Consider the following 22192-nt stretch of genomic DNA (forward strand, 5'->3'; position numbering starts at 1 on the left):
TGTTGTTCTAAAAGGTCGGTGCAAGGAATTAGTTTGGGAAGTTCTCTGGCTTGTTATACAAGAGGTCAGACTAGATGCTCAGAATGGTCCCTTCTGGCCATGGCATCCATGAATCTAGGTTCTTCTATCCCCAGCTGTGCCACAGATAGTGTGTGACCTTGCCCAAGTCACTTAATCTCTCAGTGCCGTCTGTAAAGCGGGGATGAGAATACTCTCTCTCTCTCTCACTCTGGCAATTGGATCATGTTCTCTTACATTTTGTCTGTCTTTTCTATTTAGGCCTTGTCTACACTGCCACTTTACAGCGCTGCCACTTTCTCGCTCAGCAGTGTGAAAAAACACACCCGAGTGCTGCAAGTTTCAGTGCTGTAAAGTAGCAGTGTAGACAGTGCACCAGCGCTGGGAGCCCGGCTCCCAACTCTGGTAGCTACCCCCCTCCTGGGGCTGGTTTTTTTACAGCGCTGGGAGAGCTCTATCCCAGCACTGGTGCCACGACTACACAGCGCTTTAACATTGCTAGTGAAGACATGCCCTTAGACTAGCTCTTTGTCAGGGACAGCCTCTTAGTATGTGTTTGTACAGTGCCTAGCACAGCAGGCTCCTGATCTCAGTGGGGCTTTCGGGGCTACTGCAATATAAACAATACAAGGGAAGTAACCTCAAAAGGTCTGAATAAAGACCTACATTTCCAGAGGTTGGACTTTCACTGCTAACCCTTACCCCAGAAGAGAATTGGTGTTTGGAGATGGTTTTCTAAACATGAGGGGGGGGATAGCTCAGTGGTTTGAGCATTGGCCTGCTAAACCCAGGGTTGTGAGTTCAATCCTTAAGGGGGCCACTTAGGAATCTGAGGCAAAATTAGTACTTGGTCCTGCTAGTGAAAGCAGGGGGCTGGACTCAATGACCTTTCAAGGTCCCTTCCAGTTCTAGGAGATAGGATATCTCCATTAATTTAATTTGAGTGATTTAAGTTGGTCTTCTAAGCCTGATTTCCCCTTAGACACGATATTATGCTCTGAAACTGCGTACAGGCTGCAAAAGGTGCTCATATGTGCACCGTGGGTTTGCATTACTTCAAAAGTCCATGCCGACCCCTCATATGCACAGGAAACTTGCATACTTCACAGGGAGTGCAAAACATGCTGCACACACTACAACAAAGTCCAATGTTGTACTAGTGGCTTCCTTGGTCGGTGGCTTTGAGACCGTGTTCTTCAGGAGCACTGCAAGAAGGCGCTTCAGTGCAATGGATAAATGCAAACCAAAGACAAAGCTGCTCTTCAAAGTTGCAATCCAGATTTGCGCCTGAGCCCCTGTCTCAAAACCAGATAACGAAAGGTGAACGTTTTATCTAGTGTACAGCTTGAGACATGCTAGCTGAAACCCTGTGCACGCACCCATCACCCACACAGACTCAGATAACTGGGTAGGCATCCATGTGTCAGTGTCAGACACAGCCCAAAGCAATGTAACAAGCAAGGACCGGGTAACAATGCCCCTGTCAAACGCCTACAGCAATGCCCTGTTGATTCTTGCTCAGCAGCAGATTGTGCCTTTGCAATGTGCCGTGAAGGGCAGCATGTAGCTACCCCACCCCAGGAGCAGAGCAGAGCAGAGAACAAACTGTGTCTCAAACACCCACTTCCTCCCTTGTGCTGGGAGGAAGGAGAAAATCACTTCACTCCTTTTCTTGGACCTATTCCCCATCCAGCCAACTATTCTAGCTAGCAAATGGGGAGGGTGCAGCCCGAACTCCTACTCCCTCCCCTCTCCCCATCCACCAGCTTGCAGCACTCTATCAGGTGAGTAGCCCCTGCTCTCCCCACCTCGGCCAGATCATGATTGGGGCGGGGAGGAAGAGTGGTTGACAAAGGATGTTGCCGTCTGGCCCACTGCGAGAACGTAGAACTTTTTTTAGAATTTCTTAGTATTAATGAAGCCACCCACATGCTCCTGTCATTCTGACTGTGCTAATAATGGCCCTGACATTGCCACCCTCTACGGCCTTGGGCAACTCCCTTAGCCAGTCCTCCTCAGTCTCCCCATCGGGGATGGTGATTATCACAGGAGAGACATTTGCATTGGTTGTAGCAAAGGCTGGGGACATCTGGAAATGGGCAGCCTGTGCAGATTTCAGCATCTCTGCTCTGCCCACTATAACCCCTGATTCCTAACGCCAGTTGTGCCCAGGGAATAGCACACAGAGGAGGCACAAAAAAAGGAAACATCTCCACCATTTTGCTCCCCCCACCACCTTCTTCTGGGGTTTATTATGCTGTGTGTTAACGTAGCGCCTTGGAGCCTAGTCATGGCCCAGCCCCCAACCCCGTGCTAGGTGCTGTACAGACACAGAACACACAGATGGTCCCTGCCCCACGGAGCTGCCACTGGACACGTCAGTTGAGCCCCAACCCATGGAGATGGACAGAAAGATGGTGCAGGCCAAGGACGCCATGAGACAATCAGAGGTGGCTCTAGCCTAGGGTTACCATATGTCCGGATTTTCCCGGACACGTCCGGCTTTTTGGGGCTCAAATCCCCGTCCGGGGGGAAATCCCAAAAAGCCGGACATGTCCGGGAAAATAGGGAGGGCTCGGCAGTGCTCGGCCGGGGCCTCTGGGGCTGGGGTCGGCGGCGCGGGGCCGGGCCGGGGCCGGCCGTGCTCGGCAGGAGCCGGGGGGGCGGGGGCGGTGCCGGGGCGGTGCCGGGCCGGGGTCGCGGGGCCGGGGGCACGGTGCCGGGCCGGGAGCCGGGGGCACGGTGCCGGGCCGGGGTCCAGGAGCCGGGCGCGCGGTGCCGGGCCGGGAACCGGGGGCGCGGTGCCGGGCCAGGAGCCAGGAGCCGGGGTCGCAGTGCTGGGCCGGGCGCGGTGCCGGGCCGGGAGCCGAGGGCGCGCTGCCGAGCCGTGGGGCGCGTTGCTGGGCCGGGAGCGCGTTGCCGGGCCGGGGGCCAGGCCAGGCCAGGAGCCGGGGTCGCGGGGCCGGGCCGGGGTCGCGGGGCCGGGCCGGGCCAGGAGCCGGGGTCGCGGGGCCGGGGGCCAGGCCGGGCCAGGAGCCGGGATCGCGGGACCGAGCCGGGGTCCGGGAGCCAGTGCCCCAGGGCCCGAGCCAAGCCGGGCGTGAGACACTGGGGCCAGAGCCTCTTGGCCTGGGAAGGGAGCCGCTCGGCCAGGGGGGCCGGACTGAGCCGCGCTGCACCCCGCCCCAGCCTACCTGCTGCCTCCCTGTTTCAGGCTTCCCGTGAACATTTGATTCGCGGGAAGCAGGGGAGGGGGAGGAGCAGGGGGCGGAGCGTTCAGGGGAGGGGGCAGAGTTGGGGCGGGGCTGAGGGCGGGGAAGGGGCGGGGTTGGGGCGGGGCCGGGTCCCCATGGAGTGTCCTCCTTTTTAAAAACTAAAAGATGGTAACCCTACTCTAGCCGGGCTGCTGGGTGCAACTGCACCCCCAGATGTCACACACCTAGCCCTGGCCCCCCCAAAGGGGGCAAAACTACCCTCCCAAGCACCCCTATCTGGGCCGCTTTTAAAGGTGCCCCAACAATGGGTTGGCTACTCTGCCTAGCAACAAGTCTCCCCTAGCCAATCGAAAAATCACATTCTGTTCAACCTCCTCTGCCAATTACAGCGACAGAGGAAGAAAGGTTTGTCGACCTGGCAAGATGGTCACCCAATCACAAAAATACACCAATGGGAAAAATCAGGCTGGGCCCACCCACATTGCTATTCTGCCTAGCAACTCTTCCCTAAGTGGCTAAGGCCCAGTAAAAACAGAATAGATTTAGCCCATCAGGAAGGGAAGTCAGGTGATTGACAGACCAATATTAACCCCTTGTGAAGGGAAGGTTTCATGCCTTTTCCCTGACTCTGGGATGAGTTGCAGACCCAGAGACTCTGAGTGGCAGTAGATGAGTCAGTGGGTCTCAGGCCCTGGGACGGGGTTTAGCCCTCCCCCCTACACACATACACGTGGTGCATGGGTGAGAATCAACAGCTGGGTAGTACATGAGAGATGATGGGCAACGTGCAGCTAGGCTGAGCAGGGAGAAGTTGTGTTTGATGCAATGGAGAAGGGGAGCCAGTGACATGGCAAAAGCGACAAGCTAGGGAAATTATCTTTGCAGCCCCGTAGATATAAGCAGAGCAAGATTGTGTCACAGCATGCATTGAACGTACCCCTCCTCCCCTGGGCAATTCACCTTAGCCAAAGCACAGCTCCCTAGCATTCCTGCTGAAAAGGCCCTCACCTGCACGTGGCTCTAGCTGCCACACAGAAGGCTGCACAGATTCTCTGATGAGTAGATGAGCATCGTCATCCTTCCAACAAGTCACTCCTCAGGAAAGAAATGTGGATGTGCTTCCTGGAACATCACAATGACTGTTCAAACAGCATTTCCTGCAGGGTCTGCCCTGCTCTGCCACCAGGGGCATTTCTTCTACAGGGCTTTGCTTCCAGGAGTGGCTCCTGGCTGAGTTCATGAATAAAAAATAACGGCACAAGTACCAAATATCCCCCCACCCTGCAGCCTCTCCACTCTCCGTGGCCAGAGTGCCAGACTGTCTCACAAACCAGTACATCCTGTGTCTCTAATAGCAGCTTCTGGCTGCGTTGATAAGTTTGGCTGTAAACTAACCAGCCCTCCTTTTCCGGAAACTGGCAGGAGAGGATTATCTGGATAAGTATGAGTCAGTTTCCTGTTCCGTGGGGGAGCTGGGGGAAGGAAAGGAACTAACCTTATAAACCGAGAACTGCTGCATTTTGAAATACCAGGGTGAAGTAGGCTCTGAACATTAAATGCCAAGTGGCACATCACTAGCTACGGGTCTGCTGGAATCCACTGTGCGCTGCTCAAACGGAGACATCTCTTAAGCTTCAGTCCTTTATTGTTATTATTTATTGGCCTAGTACTGCCCTGTCCTAGCCAAGGGTTGCCAAGTGCTTCACAAACACTGATGTACATACATTCCTCTCTCACACACACACCCACGGGCTGTGGAGGAAAAACGTCTCTTCAAACATCGATAGGAATTCATAGAACGTTGTCCTTTCAAAGTAGCGTATCATACAAGCTGCCCAGGGTTACACAGCCAGTCAGGAGTAGAGATTGTGTATAACACAACAGCCCTGAATCCCAGTCTCACTGCTCTAACCACTCTGCCCCAAGCTGAGAGAAGAGACCAGGAGTTCAGACTCACAATCCCCTGCTTGCTTGAGGCCACTGTTTGGTGGGCAAGCAGAGGAGTTGATTTTTCCAGACTTCTCCTTTAAGCTCTTTCCAGGCTGTGTTCCCCGAGGCAAACAATTGAAAATTTCCAGGTTTTGGCTAAAATATTTCAAATACTGATTTTTTGCTGCAAATTTGACATTTTTCCTAAGGGGGAAAGAACCATTTTCTGACCAGCTCCAATAAAAATGTTATTCTTAGTCTTCATATGGCATCTCTTGCCTGAGGCTCTCAAAGCACACACACTCACAACATCCCTGTGAGACAGTGAAGTGCTGTTACCGCCTTTTCGCTGCTAGGTACATGCTGGCCACAATGAGGTGAAGTGACTTGGCCAAAGCCATGCAGCAAGTCAGTGACAGAGCCAAGAGCAGAACCCAGGAGTCCTGATTCACAGCTCTCGTCTCTAACCGCAAATCAATATTGTCACAAGTTTCACTGTTGTGAGAAACTGTTGTACATTCAGTTAAAACTTATCACAAATAGTATTAGTGAAGGGACTCGTTTATTCTAATTGCGTTAATCGTGTCTCAGACTGCCATTTTCTGTGGACTTGTACAAATCACTTAATTTTTCTGCCTCAGTTTCCCCATATGCAGATAATAATGATCAGGGGGACTAAGGGTCTGGATCAATCACAGCAGAAGCTGATGGCCTTTGAAAGTGGGCAGGAGAAACTGAGGCTCGAAGTGACACTTGTTAGTCACAGCCAATTTACAGCAGCAGGTATGAAGTCTCTGATTCAAAATAAGGCAGGAAATATCCAGCTCTAAGAGGCTGCCACTGATTATCTTTGCAGATGAAAAACACTCCAAAAGGGCGACGTGTCGTTAATAAACAGGGATTAACATCATTGAGGGTCTGGGAGGAAGGAGATAAAACAAAACCTGAACTGAGTAGAAAAGCTGGGGCCCTGGAGCCCTGACAGCCGGTTTCACAGGCCTCTGGCCGCTTACCTGCTCTCCGGCCCAACGCCCGTCCTGCTCTCCACCCTTCCAGCCATGGTTTCCAGGAAGCTGACAGGACTGAGTGAAGTATAAGTGAAAGTTTTCTGCATGGGAGGTTTGTGAAACTAATTTCTCTCCTTTTAAATAAGAAAGAGACTATTTGGAATAACAGGGATTTGCAAGGGTTAAATAATGGGAAAGAAACACAGCAGCAGGCAGAAGTCTGCTGGGATCTTCTAAAACACAGACCCTTCTGTCCTTTAATTATTTCCTGTCATCCGTCGTTCCCGCCCCCAGCGGAGGTTCTCAGTGTGCTTTACAGACACTAATGGTCTAAGGCCTTGTCTCCACTGGCAAATTACTGCGCAGTAAAGCAGCTTTCTGCAATGTACGCACTGCCAAGCCACTTAGTGCGCAGAAACTCCTCAGTTGCAGCGTTGCAAAAAAACCACCTTGACAAGAGTCCTAAGCCTAAGGCCTTGTCTACACGGCCACTTTACAGCGCTGCAACTTTCTCGCTCAGGGGGGTGAAAAAACACCCCCCCATGCTGCAAGTTTCAGTGCTGTAAAGTGACAGTGTAGACAGTGCACCAGCGCTGGGAACTACTCTCCTCGTGGGGGTGGTTTTTTTACTCTCCCAGCGCTGGTGCTGGGCTACACACAGGAGCGCCGCCAGCTTTTCTGCCGCCCTAGGCAGTGGAAGGTCCCGCCCTGAAATGCTGCCCCCCCCACAGAGACGGCGGAAGATCCTGCCGCGGAAATACCGCCCCCCAAATCGCAGCGGTCACCTTATGGGTTGCGCTGGCCCTGGCTACACAGCCACGGTAAAAGTGCTGCCACTTTAATGTTGCTAGTGAAGACATACCCTTAAAGTGCAGAGGCTCTAGCACTGTATTGACAGTGAGACATTACACCACAGAAAGCAATCAACTGGCCTCCGGAAGTGTCCCATAATCCCGCAAGTGGTCCCTCTGCTCATTGTTTTGAACTCCACTGCCCTGGAGAGATGCGCCCGTCCCATTTCTGACAGCCCTTGTGTGCTGTGCTGATCTGCTCTGCCTCAGGACTGGTTGCTTCCTGCTCCTGTATGAACATACAAGACAGCATGCTGTCCTCACAACACACATTCTCCTCCCCCCCTCCACACACACACCCTGTCACACACTCTGCCCCCCCCACCCCCACTTCAGTTGAAAAGCAGCTGGCAATGTAGTAGGATACCCCTGGAACAATGGGATTGGGAAACCTGCATCATGTGACACTGTGCCTGCCCCATGAGGCATTGCAAACCTTCCCAAAGCGCCCTGCAGCCCGTTGCACAGTGGGATAGCTACCACAATGCCCTGCTCTCTTTGCCGTTGCAAGAGCTGCTAATGTGGATGCGCTCTACCGTCACAAGGAGCACAGTGTGGACATGCAACAGCGGTTTAATTCCAGCGCTCTAATAAACATGGTATAACTTGTTGTGCAGAAACTTGCCAGTGTAGACACACCCTAAAAGACATGCATACATATGTCCCAGGCAGGTAAGGTTACAACTACCCTGTTTCCCCGAAAATAAGACATCCTCCGAAAATAAGGCCTACTTACAGTTTTGCCTCTCGTTGTAATATAAGGCATCCCCCCGATAATAAGACCTCCCCGATAATAAGGCATCCACCGATAAGAAGGCATTTTTCATTTCTGAAAAATAAGACATCCCCTGAAAATAAGACCTAGCGCATCTTTGGGAGCAAAAATTAATATAAGACACTGTCTTATTTTCGGGGAAACAGGGTAAGAGTATGTCTACACTGCCCACGTTACAGCGTGGCCGCGGCAGCACTGTGACGTGGGCAGTGTAGTCACGCTTTATGGCCGGGGGAGAGCTCTCCCAGTGATAAAAATAACCACCCCGAATGAGGCGCTATTTATACTGGTGTTTTTTCACACCCCTGAATGACTAAAGTTTTCGCGCTGAAAATGGCAGTGCAGACATCGCCTAAAGCTTCTCTTCAAACAAAGCCACAGCTATGAACTTTTTCCTTTCAAAACAGGATGTTGTTGCACAAGCTGCTGGGGTTCGGTTTGATAAAAGGGCCAAGGTGAAGTTGTATCCCTTTTCAAAACGCAAGCTAGCAGTATGTCCCGGTACTATACCTGCCTACACACCTCCCTGTTCTTTTCAATGCAGTCCTCTCTCCTGGCACTGTGTGACAGACCCGCACAAGTAACCGGGGAAAAGCGTGACGCCGACTCTACACGAATGTGGCCAGCGTTTCTCAGCAGCACTCAGCATCGCTTGTAAGTGCTTAAATAATGGGGCCAGATTTTCAAAAGTGCTGAGCACCCAACCTCTCCCATTCGCTCCCAAGTGCTGTTGAATGCACCAAGTACTGGGAAACCAGGCTCCTTTGAACCATGATCATTTCTGGGAGCCAGAAGTCTTGCCTCTGTCTAAGGGTAAGTAAAGCTGTGCAGACAGAAGTGAGACGTGTTGTTATTAAGTTGACGGCATTCCCTTTAAGGAGACACTAAGCATGGAAACTGAAAAACATTCTAGTGCCAGACCATCTGGGGCACCTTGTGGGCAGCATTTGCAAATGTAGGTGTGAGCCATGCACCTGCAGAGCCCCACATTTCAGTGACTGAGTGAGGGCATGTGTTGGCATGCGCTGCCCAGTGAGATGGCTTGTGCCCACAACTGCCATGATAGGTGCCACATAAAAACCCAGAGGAGAGCAAACCTAGAGTTCTCAAAGTTTAATGGGTGCATATGCATTTGTACAGGATCCCCATTGTACTGATGCAGCAAGATTTTCCCCTGTATATTTTACTGAACACCAAACTATCCTGTGTGTGGCATTGCAGCTGGTTGCTGTGGAAATGACTGTAATGCCATAAATGGTGCATGGGGAGCTTACCTAAAATCTCCAGCTCCACCTCCCCCTTCCTCCCCATGACATTTGCTCATTAAAATTAAACAGTGTCCCACAGGTACCACAGTGACTAATCACCAGTGTGCTGTGTACTGTCCATGCTCTGCAAGGCAGCTGTTTACCTCCTACGTGTCTCTAAGGCCTCTCAAGAGACTAAACCAACCACAGCTGGTAAACAAACTCAAATCCCACCAGGCCTGCTCTAGGCCCCAGTCTAGGAGAGTGCAGGGCACCTCCTCCTGCACAGCTGGCAGCCTGGAGGAGAACAGTTTGAGAGACACCTGGTGGTGGAAAAGGAGAAGTGCTCTCTTGAAATCTGGTTTAAAATCCTTGTAGGTATTTTAGAGCCAATGTTAAAATACTCAGTCTGTAAAAGTAACAGCAGAGACATTGTCAAATGTTTTCCTTTAAGGGCATTTATGGGTTATAAATACTACCACAATGCTGCATGATGGTGTAGTTTGTACACATGGGCGTAGTTTGGAGGCGTATAATAGGGCATTGCTCCCCCAAACCGCAAGCCTCAGGCAGGCATGGGATTTTCCCCCATGTGTAACCCAGTTGGCCTGGCTTAGGGTGACCAGATAACAAGTGTGAAAAATTGGGCGAGAGGGTGGGCAGAGAGGTAATAAGGGCCTATTTAAGAAAAAGCCCCTAATATGGGGACTGTCCCTATAAAATTGGGACATCTGGTCACACTAGCCTGGCTGGAGCTGCCTCCCTCCCCCTGCCCGAAATATAGAAGTCAAACTATGCCTATGTTGGTACAGCAACATCTCTGCAGGGGAGGCCCAGTCACTGCTTGGAAGACATGTTATTACGAGTGTTACGGTAGAAGTCTCCACTGAGATGAAGGCCCCATTGGGCCAGGTGCTGTACACACTGTAATAGACTGTGCAGCGTTTATTTATCTGGTTTATTTACAAGGGCCCCATGGCCAAGGAATCAGAGTCACCAACACCAGTCCAAACAGTGTGTTACAAATCAACTACAGAATCGAACGGAACCCTCCAGTCCCTATAATTACAAAAACCAATCACAATCCTGCGGGAGCAAATGGTAAGGCCGTGTCCATGCTTTGTTAGCGAGGAATACAGTCCTGCTCAGGACACCCTGCTCTTCCCAGCAACTTCACACCCACTTACACTGCCTGGGTCAGAAGGTGCTGCCCTTGGGGCTTGTACAAACCCCGGACAGTCTCATGATTTGTTAACCGGGACGGCTGTAAAGGAATTAAAGCCGCTCACACGGAGGCTGCTGCAGATCTGGGAACCGAGCCCAGCTCTGCTGAGGCCCAGCCAGACCCTCCGGCAGCGATGTGAGGGGAATGAGCACTGCCCCTCTTCTGGGCCTTTCTAGTATTTTTTTAAATGTAGGTGGTTTGGTTTTTTTTAAATTTTAGCCAGTACATGGGATCTTTGTGACACAGGTGTGGGGCCCTTTTCACAGGCCTCTGGCTGCTGGCACTTGGCTGTACTGGAACCATTCATTTAAAGCAAGGGCCTCAGCAGCACTGGATAATCCAAGGTGACCTAGCGCAGCTTCTTGCCAGGAGCGGGCTTGGTACTGCATGGCATTGATGTTACCCTGGCTGGGAGGTGTCACTCTGGATTTACTGCCGAACATCAGGTCGAAGTAGCATAGTGGGCAATGGAGAAAATGAACTGGTGTGTCCCTGGAACCATCCGTTCCTGCCCAATGTGCATCCTTTAGTCATTCAACAGTGTAAAGCAGGAGGGAGGAGAGCCCAGGAGTTTCCCTCTACTGTACTCTGTTACATCAGTTTTATGCTGGTGTAAATCCACTGCCCTCATTGATCAGAATCAGGTCTCTGGATTTTAAGAGAGACCAGAATGGCAGGAGCCGCTTGCCAATGCAGATGCCTATGCTTCCTGGGGCAGTGGTGTGGGGGCAAAAGAGCTTAAGGGAGGTTGAGTGGGCCAGATGTGTCTAACCTTTGCTTTCATCTCTATAGAAACTATGCATGGTCTAGGAAGGATGGGACAGTGGTTAAGGTTTGAACCTGGGGCTTGAGAATGGGGAGTTGAATTCTCTACTCTGCTACAGATTTCCTGCATGACCTTGGGCAAGACAGTTAGTAAAATAAAGGACTTGGAGACAAATGGGGATCATAGCACTGCCCTACCTCCCAGGGGTGTCATGCAGATAAGTGTGTTACAGGCAGTGAGGTGCTCAGCTATCGCAGTGATGGGGGCTGCGTCAGTGCCTAGGATAGGCAGGAACACAAGCTCCTTTGGTTTGAAAAGTCTCCTCTTGCAATTACTGTGGTGTTGTTAAATTAGCAAAGAGTGTTTCAATGGTCCATGCAGCTGCACATAGCTGACAAGAAGGAAACCTAGCCAGCCGTTGCACACAAATGCATTTTTATTTCTCTCTACAAACGTGATACAGATGCATACATAGTATGCACAGAGCCCACAGGGCCATTCCCAGGCATGGGAGAAATTCACCATCCACAATGAATGAAACCGCTCAGTACAGAGAACAATCATTATCATAATGAACATGCTGGAAAGAGCTAGCCTGACAGCCAAAATGTATAACATTGAACCACCAAACCTTGCATCTACTTTCTTTTTTCTTTAATATAAAGCATTAAAATATTATTTTCCTAAACAGAAAAAGCAGCAAAATGGTAGAAATATTCCACATAGTTTTATCTAGTGACCTCTTGCTAGCCCTAAAGTGTGATGGGTGAACAGAAGCTAGGAATCTATCTTTGCTGATATGCAAGCGCTGCAAGCAAACAGAGGGCAAGAGAACTTGTAAAACAGTCCACCAATAGTGAGGTACTACATTCGTCCTAAATTAAGAGTGAGCAAAGGTTGCTAGGAAAGTGGGAGCAAAGCTGACCGCTTTTACAAGCAAAATTAGAGAATTCTCTCCTACAGAGACCGCTATCTGTTACAATCTTAACACAACTGTAACACTGATAACATTTAGCCACCTACAAAAACCTCCTTCATTATGAAGACACGCGCCCCTAGACTGGATGCCCTGGTGTACATTGCTATCACCAGTGTCTGCACAGCTTAAATACCACTCAACAGAATACCCGAACCTTTTCCAGAGGATCCCACATGAAACTGAAGAATCAAAAGTATCCCATTCTTTCCACACATAAATAAAACGGGAAATAATATTCCCTACATAGAGAGGATCAGGGTGTGACTATCAGATGCAGTCACTCCCATCCTCTGGAATATAAAAGACAAAGGTCCATAGAGCAAGCGTTTCCTGCCCCCCCCCCATCCCCGCAGTCTACCAGGGTCTCCAGAGAGCATTAACGTTCTTCAGGGATGCTTGCTTTGGGGTGTTCTGGCTGGAAGGGGAGCAGATGACCTCTGGCGCAGCCGACTGGCTCTTCTGGAAGTGACTCAAGAGCTTGCTCTGCGTTTCTGTTTGGACTTTATGGAGAGACAGGAAATGGAAAGCCTCCTGCAGGCACCTGGAGTAGCCTTCCTTGAAGTCGAACTGAGAGTTTTTATGGATGGTTCCTGCAGCTAGAGAAGGAAAGAGAGAGGGGAGAGAAAAGAGACCATGATTTAGACTCATTCTTCATGTCACTCTCTGGAGCTTCATGCAGCACATTGCTGCTTTGCACACAGCCAGGACTGAAGCCAAGTCTGATACTCACTCTTTATCTGCAGCTGGCTCTGCTGTTTCAGGTAGCTGACAGTCATTTCCAGGATGTCGGCTTTCTCCAGCTTGGAGTTGGGCTGGTGTCTCTGGAACTCCTTCTCCAGCAGGAGTTTCAGCTGCTCGATGCTGCTGTTAATCCGGTCCCGGCGCATTTTCTCCACCACCGGCTTCCTCAGCTGCAAAAAGCAGGACAAAAGATTTGCTTAGAAAACATCCTCACTCTGCCACATCTCTGGACTGTTTGGTCCATAGCTTCAGTGCATGTAAGTAGTACGGGCCAGATCCCCAGCTGGTGTAAATTAGCATAGAAATAGAGCTACACTTATTTGTACCCGCTGAGGGTCTAGCCCCATCTCGTTCACTGAAGCAGTCAGCAAAGCAGACCGTGCTGGTACTTACTTTGTTTTTCTCTTTTGGTGTCAGCAGGTTGTTGTGCTCCATGAAAACAGTGCTGGGGGCCATCTGTCCTGAGCTGAGGAGGCAGCTCTCGGCCGTGCTGACGTCCTGTGGAAGTGTGCTGCTGGAAGCTGACTCTGCCCTATATTTATACTGCACAACCTCGTTGAGAATCTGTGGGTCTCTGACTTGGTTGAGTTTCCCACACTCCAGAGCCAATCAGAGATAAGCAGGACAATAGACGAAGCATCTATTCTTGCATGCTCCATTGCCAGTGAATAGCTGGGGGATAATGACCTTCTCCCAGATGAGCAGGTGGGGAGTGTGTGGTACGGGAAAGATTGGGATCCAAATTACATGTTAGAAGCTGGGAAAGAGCTGGCCCTCAGTGAGAAAAGGCTGCTGACTGATGCTGCAGATCAATAGCTTTCCGGTCACACACAATATTCAGTTCACATACAATGGTGAACGCGGGGGCCAGTTGCTGATGGCGGGAAAGAAGCTAATCTGTGCAGAGGAAAAGATGGGATTGTATTTTTTGAAAACATACACACCCAGGCACACACTTCGGGCGTGCACACACACATGGACACACCGACGAAGGCAAGCAGCACACTTGCTCGGAGATCGCTGGGTTCACTAGTTGCTGAAAATAAACTATAGACTTTATTTTGCTAATTTAAAACCAGCGTTGTTGTTTTTGGTGGGTTTGTTTTAATAACAATAAGCCAGATTCTGAAGTTCCTCCTCAGCTGACAATGCGAGTGTCGCCCGACTCAAAACAGAGTGTGGACTCCATGGTCTGGCTCAGGATAAACAATGCATTTCATTGTGGATACAAACATCTATACAGAGTGTTGTTATTTACTTATTTATACAAAGGACAGTCTTGTGGTTAAGCAGACGACTGGGAGGAAGTAGATTTGAGTTCTGTTCTCAGATGTCCTGGGTGACCTTAGGCACTTCCCTTCCCATCATCTCAACTTCCCCATATGGGAAAAGTAGTCACAATAATACTTTATTTATCTGTTCTTAAATATGAGCGAGAATCCAGAGGTGAAAGAGGGAAATCTTAGTGGGTGCTGAATATCTGTAATACTTTTGCATTTATGCATTACCTTCATCCAAGGATCTCAAAACATATAATGAACATTAATTTTACCTCACAACCCACTCCCCTCCATCCCCACCATGAGGCAGGTTTTAGTGTGATTATCCCCATTTTACCAATGGGGAAACTGAGGCACACAGCAAGTCAGAAACACAACTGGAAATAGAAGCCAGGAGTCCTGATTCCCATTCTCCTTCTCTAGGCTACCATCCACACTAGGATTTGATGTTATTGGCAGTCTCTGCTCTAGAGAGACCCAGGACTGCACTAGCAAGAGATGCTGCTGTTTAGGATATTAAGATGTATTCTTAGAGCTGCGTGTTTCCAATAAATAAAATAAAATAAATAATAATAATAATAATAATTAATAATAAATTGCACTACACCTGATTACACTCTGCCTACTTGAATAACAGAGTCCTCACTCACTTTTCTGAGCATTAAATTAACTCACACAAAGATAAGCAGATTGATTTCTGCACCATCTGTATGTTTAGTACGTCTTCCATTCCAATTAGTTACATTACAAGGGTAGCGTTAAAGCATGGAGCCAGGCTGCTGAAGCACGGGGTTCTGTTCCCAAATTTGTTCCAGATTCACTGTGTGAACTTAATGAGGTCACTTCACTTCTCTGTGCCTCAGTGTTCCCATCTGTGACAAGGGGATTATAATATTCCCTTCTCTCACTACTCTTATGCAGCTCAGTTTATATTTGTTAAGAGTCTGGAGATCCTGCCCTGGAATGTGGTATAAAACTGTGTCTAATGTCTATGAAAGTGAATACACATGCACACACTTAGCCCTCTCTTCTAATTCAGTTATTCTTAAAACCAGGTAAGGCTTAAGTGACCTCTTCCAGGATCTGCTTTTCCTTCCCCCATTGTACTGCCCTTGAATAGGCTCACTTCTTTTGTACAGAACAGCAGCTGTTGAGCTCTGAGTCTTTTATGTCAAGTTGTGGGAAAGTTTTGTGACACCATCTCACATGTTTCCTCCAAAGCGCGTGCATTAATTCTGAGCCCATGGAACGCCACCTAGAAACCCCATCGTTTGCTCTCCCGCGCCCCTCTTGGGGACAGCCTCTGAAACAGAGACTCTCAAGCAGCAAACTCATTTCTAGGGCTGATTAGCCAATGACACATAGGGAGAAACCTGCCAGTTCCCCAGCCCGCATACTCAACTAACGGCTTTGCCTGAGATTGTTCCTGCTTTGCAGATGAGCTTACTACTAACCAGATACGGGAAGAGCTATAAATTCTCCCTGCAACATCAACCACACACATGCACGCCCCACGTTTGAATCTAACAAAGCAATTTTAAGTGTCAGATGCCCCTCCCTGTAATAACCAATTGTACAGATCAATCAAAGCATTTCCACACTTACCCTCTTTGGGGGCGGGGGGGATTTCTGTGCCCTGTGAGTTTTCTGGCCCATCTCAGGACTTTTATTTTTGTGAAAGACAAATGAGCTTTCAGTGGTAAAGCCTGTTAGCACAGACGTGGGGGTGCACAGGTGACCGGTGCTGCATGTGCCTGTTTTTTATCTCAGTTTGGGCTCCCACCACTTCTGAGATCTGGTGCCATGACTCCGAACGCTCTGTCGAACAGAGAACCTAGGGGGTCAGACTCAGTTAGAACTGGCCAGATCCTCACAGCTGTCAGTTGACTGTGCTGGGGTAATTAGAGTCGCTTTTGCCCCCTCGGTTGGTATAAATCCAAATAATTCCACGGAAGTCAATGGAGCTACTCTCATTTGCACCAGCTGAGGATCTGGCCTTGTTTATAGAACAAGTGTTCTCAAAATAATAGAATTTGAAAACAGACATTTTACTTCTCAGCTGAAGGTAGCCTGAGTAATCAAAAAATTACATGGGGCCAAATCTTGCCACCTTGAATTGCTATAGTTCCATGGAAGTCAATGGTAATTTCACTCAATTAAGGACTGCAGAATTTGCCGCATTGGAAAAAAGAACAAAATATCTGCCCCGCACCAGCTCCCTAAGGCTTTTGGAAATTGATCAACACTTGCAGGAAATTAACTGGGTGGAATACAATCCCTGCTTGATTTCCCCCAAGGACTCTGCCAATAAGCCCTGCAGGGGACATACTTTCTAGTTCTGTTTGGTTTTTTGGTATGTTTGAAATTTGATGGACCTTTTTGCAAGAGCCGTTTGATTATGGCAGGGTTGGGGCTGGGAGCCCTTGAATCCCAAATTCTATCCTTGACTCTGATATAAGCTCTGTGGTCTTGAGTGAGTCACTTAACTGCGATAGGCCTCAGTTGTAAAATAGGGATGATTGTAAGGTCTGTTTCACTGGTTTGTGGGGTTCATCTATTGTCTGTAAAGTAACATAAGTGCAAAGTCTCCCTGACTTGACAGCAGTTTTTCCCTGCATCCCTCCAAGTCACAAAACAAGGATACCGTAGTTCCTGGAACAAATGTTCTAGTCTCAGGAAAAATAAACTAAAAAAAAATGACTCCATGGTTTTCTCTGTGGCTTCGCAATCAACAAGGGAAATTAACTAACCAGTGAAGAACTAGCTTTGGAGGAGACCGTCACTTTGGCATGACACGAGAATGAACTGCTGTAACTCCAGTTTGATTTGGAAATCCCAAAGAAGGGCAATGAGCCAGATTCATCCCCACTGTAAAGCTACAGGTGTCAATGGAGTTACACCAGGGATCAGGAATTTGGAATTAATTTATGTCCCAACATCAGAATGATTGCTTTCTACTGTGGGACCGGAGCACACGGCATTGGAAAGAAAACAGATGATGACCGTAAGATCCTACATACAGGTACCATACTTGAAATGTGGAGTAAACACTATCCCGCCTCCTGAATCTCTGCCAGATGTTAGCTTTCAAGGCGTTTTAAAGGAGTTCAGCTTTCCCAAGTCTTCAGAGATCATCACTGCTCTGATTGCTACCCAGATGGCCTTTTGGGAGTAGGGTTTCCCACTGAACACAATGCAAAGTCAAGCACCATTGCTAATGTGGTTTGTAGCCAGGCACACTTCCTTTGTGTGGGAAATGAATATAGTTAAGAAATGGTGTGGGAAACTTGGAGGTACACAAACTTCCACAGCCTTATGTTAATAAGCCGCTTACCATGGTAGGGTACTTAGGAAAAAAGGAACTCTGTGTGAGGGATGGGAAAGGCGGCAAGATCTTGGCGGACTTGGAAATACAAAGTTAGCACTGAACCCTGGAGACCTTACTCAGGGAAAACTCCTATTGGGCCAAATCCTGAAACCCTTTCCGGGAAGAAACCCTCACTGAAGCCAATGGGAATTTCAGCCTGAGTAAATCCTGAGCAAGACTTATGGACTTGACCCATATCCTTTGGCACTTCCGGGGCCATATTTTGACCTCAGCTACACCAATATAAATCCAGAGTGACTACATCATCTTCCGGGGAATTATCCCTGATTTTCACCAGCATAGCTGCAATCAGAATCAGGCCTTTTTATCCAAGCAGCTCAGAGCCCTTTTTAAGCATTTATGAACAAATAGGGTAGGATATCCCATTTCACAGGATAACTGAGGAGCCAATAGGCTAAGAGCCTGATTTTCATAAAGATCTGGGCCTTCTTTTTTGAGTGTACTTACCGTGTATGTGTGTGTCCAAATCACATGATTTACACATGTAGGTGGCTAAATAGTTGCTTGCATGTGCAAATCCGTATTTGGCCTGTCACACACAGTAAGCACAAATGTAAAGCAGACATACAAGTGGGCATCTACTTTGAAGAAGAAGAAAACCCAACCCATCAGGCCCTCAGTGACTTTTTAAAGTTCATGCAGGAAGCATGACAGATGTGACAAGAGTCCAGAGGACTCCCATTGCTCACACAGCCATCCTTCCTCTCCGGCTCTGTGAATCAGAGAGCTGCAAAACCTCCACAGCAAAACTGCCCATATCAGGCTCTGGCCTCCGCTGCCAACTCAGGACTCAGCCCGCATCTGGCAATTGTTTTGCTACAACTCACAAACTTTGGCCCAGTCATGAGGGCATCTGGGCTCAGTTTGTAGTTTTGCAGGGACGGCCTCCACATGAAAGATGACTCAGCTTTGACTGGGTTTTGAGAACTTTGTGGATTTGAGTTCACTGGGTAAGGACGCAGTGAGCCCCCAACTGTGGTGCAAAGCCAGTGGACAAGTGCCTCAACATTCACAACTGCTAACACACGGATCTGCCGAGGGTAGTGACGTTTGTTCAGACCGTTCCCTGATTATAGCAGCTGTCCTGGCAGAGCTGGGAGTGGTTAGAGCAATGGACTGGCAGTTTGGACGTCTGGGCTCTGTCATGGACTGTGTGGCCTTAAGCAAAACACTTCACTCCTCTGTGCTTCAGTTTCTCCAACGGTCAAACAGGGAGAATAACACTTCCAAGAGGGCCAACCGGCCTGGTTTATTAATATTAGCAAAGGGCTTTGAGAGCTCTGCATGAAAGGGGTCAGACACCTGGAATGCTGTCATTCCTGTGGCCTCAGCTCTCGCTCTCGCCGCTAAGAGCGGACATACGGAGCTGCACCGAGGAAGTCGTTTGCAAAACCCAGGAGCCCATACTACATACTCTGGAGCAGACAAAGCACTAGGCAGTATGCAGGCATGGATCAGAGAACCTGATACAGGCCCAGCAGTACAGCTCCACTGAACTCAATGGGGCTGTTTCTATGGGTTTGAATGAGTACGGGATCGAGCCCTAGGTCTGCCCTTTTCCCCTAGTCATTCCCTGTGCTGCTGCTTGTGAGTGAGGAGGGTTTATACATTACTCCGAGCTCCCCGTTTGAATTTCCAGCAATTTCTGGATTTTTTTTCACTGGCTTTCCCCTCAACCACCACCCTTGCAGTTTTTTATAATGGGATTTTTCTTTCTGTCATTCTCTCTCCTTGTGTCTACTACAGGCAGATGTGGGACCGAGGACAAGAGTATGTTACAGGCCCTCAAACTGTGTGAGTTTGGAGTTCCTCTGAGTTTCCCACACTGCTTCTCTATTCACCGCATTCAGCCAGAGGATAATGAAAGTGTGCCGTGCTACAAGCTGAATTAGAAATGGTGTTTGACTTCCCTTTGTACTTCATAGAAGCCCCGTTCTGGGTAGACCATCTGCATAGCACTTACTGTGGAGAAAAACATTGATCAAGGTCTGTCAGCCTGAGCTGGGGGAACTTGGGAAAGTAATTCCTTGTGCCACTTCAGTTCTTTAGGGCTTAACATCTGGCCTGGGCAGGGGGGTGCAGTTGGTGGTTTAACAATCTCACTTCCTTTTAAACTTTTGGATGTTGTCAAGCGTCTGTATGCAATAGCCTGAATTTCTGATTCTAACGACGTGGTGAGGGATCACATGACTGGGAATAATATCTAGTGCTTTGCATTTGCAAAGTGCTTTACAAATAGTCGCTGATGAAGTCTCAGAACTCCCTTGTGAGTGAGGGTTGTTTAGTAGCTGTGTTTCTGCTACTAGGAATATGGCCGGGATTGGAACCAGTGACTTACGGTATGTCTGCACTAGGAACACTACAGCGGCAGAGCTGTAGCACTATATTGTAGATTTCCTACAGCGACAGGAAGGGTTCTTCTGTCGATGCAGTAAATCCAGGTGGTGGTAACTAAGTCAATGGAAGAATTCTTCCCTGGACCCAGTTCTGTCTACACTTAAGTCTTAGGTTGGCTTAGCTACATCTCTGAGGGGTGCACATTTTTTACACCCCTGAGCAATGTAGCTAGGCTGACCTGACTTACTAGTGCAGATCAACCCTTAGAGCTGAAAGGCTCCATGGCCCATTACCAGCCTCTGGAGCCATCGAGTGATCAGTACCAGACGCAGCTACTGCGCTAGGAGTGGATTGTGGCTTTATACTGGGGGGTCCTGCAGAGGTACGCTGCCCTGGTGGCAGCTCCTGGAGGCATTTGCCTTGACTCCTTTTGGGGGTGCGTACAAACAGCACCAACTGCTGCAGCTTATTCCGGGGAGCAGGGCTTGCTCACAACCGTGTCATCGATGCTGAAGGAAGCAAGTCAGGATCTTGGCCCCCACCTTCACCCCATCCTGTCCCACTTCTTTACGGGAATCTGGCTCTGTTTAATACACTGGACTCCCCTGCAGTACAAGGAGGATTGGTGAGGCAGTCTTTTAGCACACAGTACCCCCTTGCACTCCCACTCAGGGCTGAGCTCTTAGACTGCACGAACCCTTTCAACGGGAACTACTGCACGCTCCCATGTATTAAAGAGAGTGCTGGGACTCTGGCAGGCTCACAGGCCTGTTCTCTGGCTTTTGAAAGCTCTTCCTGCAAGGCAGCCGTCTGCTCTTAACAGGCATAATCTCCTCACTTTATTGCCAGCGGAGCACATGTTCCTGGGTCCCACAAAACCCACCTGCCCAGCAGGGTGAAAAAGACAGTTTCACAAGACACACTTCCATTGTTCTCTCCAGCACAGTGACTGACAGCCGCTGAGCATGGAAAGTGCAGTCATGGAGGAGCTCACATGCTGAGATCCAGGCTGGGATACTGGCGGGGTAGGACCAAGGGGGATTGCGCTGTAACACAAAGAAGGGACCGGTTTGGATTACAAACGAACCTGTCCCAGAGGTGGGTGCCTGTTCCGGAGGCATTGCCTCATACTAATATTCTCCACAGAACTAGCACCTTCCATCCAAGGCTCAAAGCACTGTAGGAACATTAACTGATCCAGCCTCAGAACCCCGCTAAAGCTGAGCAGTTTAATATCTGACTCATTCACTATTGGATATCTGGGGGATAAATCCTGCTCTTTTAGGGGAATGGACTTGATTATCTACCATTAATATACCCTTTTCCATCACTGACTTCAATATTTGTATGTGGTAATCGGGGATAGAACCCAGGAGTCCTGATACTAAGTCCACTGCTCTGTAATAATCTCTCATAAGAACAGCTTTACTGGGTCAGATCAATGTCCATCTAGCCCAGTATCCCATCTCCCGACAGGAGCACAATGCCGGGTGCTTCAGAGGGAATGAACCGAACAGGGCAATCAATGAGTGACCCCATTCCCTGTCGCCCACTCCCAGCATCTGGCAGTCTGGGGCTTAGGGACATCCAGAGCATAGGGTTGCATCCCTGACCATCTTGGCTAATAGCCATTGATGGACCTATCCACCATGAATTTATCTCATTCTTTTTTGAACCCAGTTACACTTTTGGCTTTCACAACATCCCCTGGCAATGAGTTCCACAGGTTGACTGTGCGTTCTAAGAAGAAGAACTTCCTTATGTTTGTTTTAAACCTGCTGCCTATTAATTTCATTGGGTACCCCCCCACACAGTTCTTGTGTCATGAGAAGGCATAAATAACATTTCCTTATACACGTTTTCCACACAACTCATGATTTTATAGATCTCTATCAGATACCCCCTTATGTGGGAACATATGAGAATTTCAGCTTGCTCTCTCACTTTAAAAAAAAAAATGAAAAAGAGAGACAGAGAGAGAGTTTCTAGCCTGCACAGTTTCATTGAAAAACTTGAAAGTGTGATCCAAATGCAGTCAAAAAGACTCCGAAACCAAAAAGCAAATAAAAAGAACGCCAAAATAATTATTTAAACACCAAAATAGCTCACAGGATTTTTAAGCCAATCTCATGATTATTGGGCACCTGACTCATGATATTTGAAAATTTGGAGCTGGAAATATGGCCAGATCCCAACAGATGCCGAGCACCTGTTGACTAGCCCCATCAACTTCACCACGAGATGCCCAGCATGTGCTCCGTACCTCTTAGGGTTTGCCTCAGCATCAGCCATAGGCTATTCTCCTAGTGTGGACAGAGTTCAGAAGGTGAAAGGCTCCACAGCCATCTGTCCCCTGAGATACCCAGCCCGTGCTCTAAGTAGCTGGGTTTAAAAGACCATTTTAAGGATTGTTGTAGCAATGAAGCTGGCCTGG

At 48.8% G+C, this 22192-nt stretch overlaps 2 protein-coding genes across 3 annotated transcripts in view; both read right to left on the minus strand.

Annotated features, from left to right (window-relative positions):
• The window catches only part of LOC101932514 (transcription factor HES-5-like), a 32724-nt gene extending 11075 nt beyond the window's left edge, over positions 1–21649 (minus strand). Inside the window, exons 1-3 of one of the 2 annotated variants that reach the window (XR_010594250.1) lie at positions 13147–21649; positions 12743–12923; positions 4242–12608 (exon numbers count right to left, since the gene is read on the minus strand). Coding sequence is in view for 1 of the 2 variants with exons in the window: in XM_005292763.5 (XP_005292820.1) it covers positions 12367–12608; positions 12743–12923; positions 13147–13209 (486 nt within the window). In the remaining variant the exon portion in view is untranslated. Of the gene's footprint in view, positions 1–912; positions 12609–12742; positions 12924–13146 lie in introns of those variants that run through there. The other variant, XM_005292763.5, reaches the window with a different exon arrangement.
• The window catches only part of LOC101933419 (tumor necrosis factor receptor superfamily member 14-like), a 78110-nt gene that overhangs the window by 30315 nt on the left and 25603 nt on the right, over positions 1–22192 (minus strand). The gene's annotated exons all lie outside the window — the stretch shown is intronic.

This window comes from Chrysemys picta, chromosome 21, assembly GCF_011386835.1.
Source record: "Chrysemys picta bellii isolate R12L10 chromosome 21, ASM1138683v2, whole genome shotgun sequence".
Taxonomy (NCBI): domain Eukaryota; kingdom Metazoa; phylum Chordata; order Testudines; family Emydidae; genus Chrysemys; species Chrysemys picta.